The 6,864-nt window shown below is 40.3% G+C and overlaps 1 protein-coding gene across 1 annotated transcript; it reads left to right on the plus strand.

Annotated features, from left to right (window-relative positions):
* The first annotated feature begins 5,557 nt into the window (after window positions 1-5,557).
* LOC122638722 (trans-resveratrol di-O-methyltransferase-like) lies at window positions 5,558-6,577 on the plus strand. The gene is made up of 2 exons (XM_043831574.1): window positions 5,558-6,402; window positions 6,488-6,577. The coding sequence occupies exons 1-2, from the start codon at window positions 5,626-5,628 to the stop codon at window positions 6,575-6,577; spliced, it is 867 nt and encodes a 288-aa protein (XP_043687509.1). The 5' UTR covers window positions 5,558-5,625.
* The last annotated feature ends 287 nt before the right edge of the window (window positions 6,578-6,864 follow it).

A 6,864-nucleotide genomic window follows, 5' to 3' on the forward strand; every position in this document is an offset into this window, starting at 1 on the left:
CCTTCACGGCGTGGGAATTAACATGTAGGTTTTGAGGGGGTAGTTGGGTCAAGTGTGGGGTGGGCTATATTGGTATGAAGAGCTGTGGAAGGGTCATGATAGAGGTCACTGAGGAGGTGCGTCCGAAGTGGGGGTCGTTTAAGGGGTTAAAGAAGGAGGGGGGGGGGACAAACTTGGAGAGTGGGAAAGGGGATTGATACTAGAAATTGGGGTTTGGGTGGGTGGTGTTTGGGGTGAGTGTGGGAATGGTGGAGGGGCGTTGAGTAGTGGGGGATCAGGGAAAATGGTCAAGAGTAGGGAAACCCAAGGAGGGGAGGTGTAGGGGAGGGGGATTCTTGAAATGAAAAGCGAAGTTCATCAAACCGGACATGGCGAGCAACATAAATGCGAGGTGACTCAAGATGCATGCAACGATAACCATGGTGATGAGGACTATACCCAAGGAAGACACAGGGAGTGGACCGCGGACCCATTTTATGACTATTATATGGTCGAAGAAAAAGAAAACAAAGGCACCCGAAAACTTGAAGAAAGCTGTAATAAGGTGTTTGGGATGTGAGAAGTTGGTTGAGGGAGATGTTGCCAATAATGGGAGTAGGCATCCGATTGATTAGGTCAATTGTTGTTTCAAAGGCATGATCCCAGTAAGCATGAGGCACAGAGCTTGGAGCCAAGAAAGTGAGCCCGGTCTCAGCAATATGGTGATTACGCCTTTCAACGGTGCCCTGTTGCTCATGAGTATGAGGGCATGAAATACGATGGTGAATGCCAAGAGATGCAAAATAAGAGTGGAGAGAGCTGTACTCCCCTCTCCAATCAGTTTGGATATTTTTTATTTTTGTAGAAAATTGACACTCAACAAGGGCTTGAAATTATTTAAAAATAGAAAAAGCATCAGACTTAACCTTAAGAGGATAAAACCAAATATACTTAGTAAAATCATCCACAAAAATAATGAAATAACGATGTCCAAGAAAAGAAATAGTGGGAGAGGGTCTCCAAATGTCACTAAAATATTAAAAACAAAGAAGAACTACTATGACTACTTGATTCACGAAGGGTCAAACAGCATGATTGACCTATTTGACAAGAAAAACATAAGTGAGGAGCTGGAGGAAGCTTGACATCATGGAGCATGAGACGAAGTGAACGGTCATCAGGGTGACCAAGTCTTTGGTGCCATTGATCATAGGAGGAGATCTGCATAAGATTGGTGGAGGGACCGAGCAACGGCAATAAGGGTAGATAGTAGAGACCATCCTTGCTAGGTCCCATAAGCAAAATTCAATTGGACGTCGGGTCCTTCACATTGAAATGGGAAGCATGAAATTCAAAAAATACATTGTTGTCAAAAGCAAACTTATGAACGGAAAGTAAAGAACTAGTGAGGGAAGGGACATGTAAAACATCAGAAAGAGATAAAGAATGAGTAGGAGAAGAAATAGAAGAGGTACCATTATGTGAGATCGGGATAGAGTTACCATCACCAACTATCAAACCACAATTACCATTGTACGATGCATATGAAGAGATCGACTGTAGATCAGGTGTCGCATGATTCGTCGCCCTAGTGTCAGGAAGCCAATGGGAAAGGCCGTGAAGATTGGTGGTTGGAGGGTATAATGGGGTTGAGGGTAGTATAGTTGGGGTTGGGGTGTGGGTAGTAAGGAGGGTTGGGCATGGTAAGGTATGTGGAAGGTGAGGGAGAATGGGTGGTGGTTGCCATTTGGGATTGTTGACCTTTTATTGCGATAGTAGCAACCTTGTCTAAAGAATTCGACATGAAAGATCTTGGTGTAGTAGACACCATTATTGGTATGAAATTAAGTTTTGATTGGCAAGGGATCGGTCTTAGCCAAACTCATTACATTGAGAAACTACTTTCTAAATGGGGATACAGTTGCAAATTAATTGAGACACCTTATGACTATAACCAACGGCTGAAACCTAATACAGGTGAAACTGTGAATCAGTTAGATTATTCTAAACTGATTGGTAGTCTCATGTATGCAATGAGTTATACTAGACCAGACATAGCCTTTACGGTAGGCATACTGAGTCGATTCACTAGTAATCTTGACAAAGAGCATTGGGATGCTCTGACGAGGCTTATGAGATACCTTAAGGGTACTCTAAGGTATGTCTTACACTATACTGGACATCCTCCAATTTTAGAAATATATTCTGATGCATTGTGGTGCTCAAATTTGGGAGACAGTAAATGTACCAGTGGATATGTATTTACAATGGGTGGAGCAACTGTTGCATGGAAATCCAAGAGACGGAATTGTATTGTTCTGTCATCTATGAAATCGGAACTTGTTGCTCTAGCTTCTGCAGGAGATGAAGTAGAGTGGATCAAAGATCTGGTTAGGGATATTCCATTGAGAAGTTTGAAGTTAAACTCTCTATCTTTATTCTGTGATAATCAAGCTACGAAAATGATAGTTAATAACTCACTCTTTAATGGAAAGAGGAGGCATATCAGGCTGAAATAGGCCATGCTGAATTATCTGACCGAATACAGAATCATCACTTTGATCAATGTGCGATCGAAGGATAATATGGCAGATGCTCTTACAAAGGGACTGGACAAAGATCGAACATTCAAAACTGCAGGGGAAATGGGATTAAAGACCTTTCAGGCATGTCTTAATCTAATCCTATGTTATTTTGAATTATTCGAATCTCATCTAGCCATAATAAGCATTTGTGACAATTTACATATTTCTGATAATCTGGTAAGATTACAAAGTATGGAGGTTTGTGAAACCATTCCAAATTTGATGGTGTAGTAAATTTCTGTATGACGTTTCCTTATTTTGTTATTCCACAAAGAAATATGAAAATCATTTTGATATGTTTTGTTGATAGTTTGCTTATCTTTCAATCCTTCATAGTATGATGTGTCATTCCAAACTTAATGATACAACATATGTGATTGCTATGATGATTATAATATTCCAGAAGGAAACATGATATGGTCCTTCTGAAAGAGATTATATAGGGTCTTGTTCTTGTATAAAAACTTGATGATAATGCTTATTGTTGAATTTTGATTCATTTTTTGCCATTATATGAATTGTACTAAGTTCTTCTGGTTGAACTAGATACTCTTATATTTTATGCAAATAATTGAATTCATTTTTCTTATGAAATTCATTTTTGATAAATTACAGAGGATGACGAAGATGGAGGAGAACGTTTAAATATGGAACTCGATGATGATGACTTACTTGATGAGTAAAGTCATTAAGGATTGCAAGGATTTTTTTCTTTTAACTTTTCACCTGCATGTGGAATTTCTTGTTGTTTGGGTTTAGATTCGATCTAAAACTCAAAGGTTCTATTTCTTGAAGTTTACTTTATGATCCGTTAAAGTTTTAAACATTCTGTTTATTTGGTACAATATTGCGTTTGAACAATGTTTATCTATTCTTGGTGCCGACTATATGTAGAACATAGGAGGAGATTGTTGGGTATATTCTATAACTCTAATATATGTTTTAATATAAGTTTACTTGAATAAGGAATCAAGCTGTGGTGGGCCCCACTGGATAGAACCCATCTAACCTAAAACCCTAGTCTTTCCTATAGATACTAACTGGAGGCAGCAACATGTTTATTCCAAGGTTGATATGCATGGTGTATTGCTTTAAGCAACCTTGTGCTTAAACCCTAAACCCTAACAATTTTTAGGCTATTACAACAGGTAATCGACAAAGCACCGACGAACCTAAAGAAATTACACGTTTATGGAATGCCCCACTTTTTATGTACAACTTATAATATTCTTCCACTATCCTTAATTATAGAATGTAAACAATTACTAATACATCTTCACTCTCAACTTTTCATACTAAAACATGACTCACAGGTTGTCTTTAGGTAGATAACATATTAAAAACATATCGCAACAGCCATGGCATTTTATTTGGTCTTCCATTTTGCCCCCTACAAGCAATGGTGCCTCGCGCGAAAGTTGTTGCGCACACCTGACTCTCCATTGGGCATAAGAAGCCTTGTCTTTGTTGTTCTGGCGCGCTAGGAGCTCAGGGAGTTTCTTCTTTCTTGCTCCCTTCGCTCCACTAGCCTTGATTGGCGGATGGATGTACCAAGGTGCGTCTGATGGTATCGTATATAAGATCACGGCTGCATTTAGGGAGCCCGAAGGGCTTCTTCAACAAGCCGGTAGTGATCTCACTTTCAAAAGAGAGTCTCGACGTGGCGGTGTACATGTAGCTCCATAGCGGAGCGGCTATTGGGCGACCGACCTATCAGACCTGGTAAAAAAGCAAGTGAAAGAAGGATCAATGACGATGAGCATTTTATTCCACCTACTGTCGCAGTTAAGAGCTGCACTAGCATCCTATCAATGTATTTTAGAAAAACATTAACAAAAAAATGATGTAGAAGAAAATGGAAATCATAAACAAACAATCACACGACGATCACAAGGATTTTTGTGGTTCAGTAATATTACCTACGTCCACACTTTACCATCAATGAAGAATAGGGCTATAGTCGCTTGACTTCACGCCTCTCTCATATTAATTAAAGAGTAAGAAACATCACTATAAATTTAAGCGAAACCCTATAAGTGATGAGAGAGGGTTCCTTTCGACACCGAGTGCAGTTTTGGATGAAGGAGGGTGGTCGAATAGGAAATTTTGTCAAATAGGGGGATATATTTAGGACTTTTTAGAAGGTGGTGCTACAAAGGGGCCATGTAGTTTCAGCCCAAACACTGGCGTCATCGGGATCTTTCCCATAAGTAATTTACCGGAATACCGATATAACCCTAAAATAATTATTTTTGGGGCCTACCGCCCCCGAACCCCAACCATGGACCTACCAATTCGTTAACTCTAGTAACGAAGATAAACACGTGAGACCCACCTATTCCTCTGGATCTCTTAACGGCCCTTTGGAATCAGCCTAGTTATACAAGCACCAAAATACAAGACATCGTACCCCAACATGTATATTTACCAAGCTTAATTAAACGGATTAAAATCCTCTGCAGTGCGGGCATTTGGTGGTGCACTCCAGTGCGACCTTGAGAGCTCGACTTGTGGAGGAAGCATCATCCAACGGTGCGAACTTGATGGAAAGCAGTTTTTTTTTCTCTTTTTTTTTCTTCTTGAGCTCGGCACAATTGGATGTGGCATCTTCCACGTGTCCAGCTCTTAAGCCCGTACTACAATGCACCGCCAGATTAGGATACCACACAGGATTTTTTTCCTAATAGCTAAACTTATCTAACCTGATCCCAATCCTGTTATTGGAACTATGTTTTAATATTTCTAGGGAATGACATATATTAAATAAGTTCAACCTTTTAAACACAAGGTTGGGATGGATTAGATTTGAAATTAGGTGGACCATGAGCGATATGACGCTGTGCCCCCGTTTCCCTACATTAGTGGAAAAGTAGGAAAATATTTCATTTCCCATCCATTGTTATTATTTTAATATTAAACTTAGCTATAATGGGAAAGAAAAAATCACATAGCCTTTTTCCACTTTGAACTCTTATAGATGTATATAGCATCAGTCTCACCTCTCAACATAACCTAGATTTGAGTAAGAGCAGAGAGATTTCTTGAAATAGTGAGAAAATAAATGGATCTCATTGAGAAAGAGAGTGGGGAGGAGTTGTTCCATGCTCAAGCTCATATATGGAACCATATATTTGGCTTCATAAACTCTATGTCCCTTGGATGTGCAGTTCAGCTAGGTATACCAGACATTGTTCACAACCATCCCCAACCCATCACCCTCTCTGAACTGGTCATGAAGCTTGCCATCCCAAAGACCAAGACTGCTTGTCTGTTTCGCCTCATGCGCTTATTGGTGCACTCTGGTTTCTTTGCAACTCGAGAAGTCTGCAAATATCAGGAAGAAGAAGAAGAAGGATATGTGCTCACACCTTCTTCTAGGATTCTCCTTAAGGATAATGCCAAGAGTATGTCACCCTTCTTGCGAGCAATGCTTGATCCGATATTGTTGACTCCTTGGAATTTCCTTAGTGCATGGTTCCAGGGAGATGGTCTTAATCCATTTGAGACCGCACATGGGAGGAACTTGTGGGACTATGCAGGTGAAGACAATGAGTTTAACAAATTCTTCAACGAAGCAATGGCAAGCGATGCTAGATTGGTGATGAGTGTGGTTGTTACAGAGTGCAAAGTTGTGTTTGAAGGGTTAAAGTCATTGATTGATGTAGGAGGTGGGACAGGAACTGTGGCCAAGACCATTGCTGAAACCTTCCCAAGCTTGAAATGTTCAGTGTTTGACCTACCACATGTGGTTGCTACTTTGGAAGGCAATGAGAACCTAAATTATATTGCAGGTGACATGTTTGAATCCATCCCTCACGCAGATGCAGTTCTGCTCAAGGCAAGTGAATTCCCTCTTCTTTTTATTTTTCTTTTGAAGGCAAAGATGTTTGGTTCCTAACTTCATATGGACTTTGAAATGATAGTGGATTCTGCATGACTGGAATGATGAGCAATGCATAAAGATATTGAAGGGATGCAAAGAAGCGATCTCTGGAGGGGAACCTCTTTGTTGATGGTACAATATCCATAGTGGTCCTCCGGGTTTCCTCACTTTGCAAATAACTGCACACATCATCCAGAGATGGGAAGGGAGATCTCCCCAATATTTACAGGCGAAGAGGCTCATATTCAGAGTTAAGACCACCAAGCAAAATAAGGATCCTTTCCTTTTCTTGGCTCCTGTAGACTTTTGCCTGATCCTCAGCATTGGACAACTGGAGATTGTTATAATGATCATATTCCTCCCACAAGCTAATAACAGAGTTGTAGTACTCAGATATACTCCTATCACCCTGTTTCA

This window comes from Telopea speciosissima, chromosome 9, assembly GCF_018873765.1.
Source record: "Telopea speciosissima isolate NSW1024214 ecotype Mountain lineage chromosome 9, Tspe_v1, whole genome shotgun sequence".
Lineage (NCBI taxonomy): Eukaryota > Viridiplantae > Streptophyta > Magnoliopsida > Proteales > Proteaceae > Telopea > Telopea speciosissima.

Coding starts and splice junctions, on each gene's coding strand:
- LOC122638722 (XM_043831574.1), top strand. CDS start 5,626: ATGGATCTCATTGAGAAAGAGAGTGGGGAGGAGTTGTTCCATGCTCAA. Junction 6,403..6,487: donor CAGATGCAGTTCTGCTCAAG/GCAAGTGAATTC, acceptor TTGAAATGATAG/TGGATTCTGCATGACTGGAA.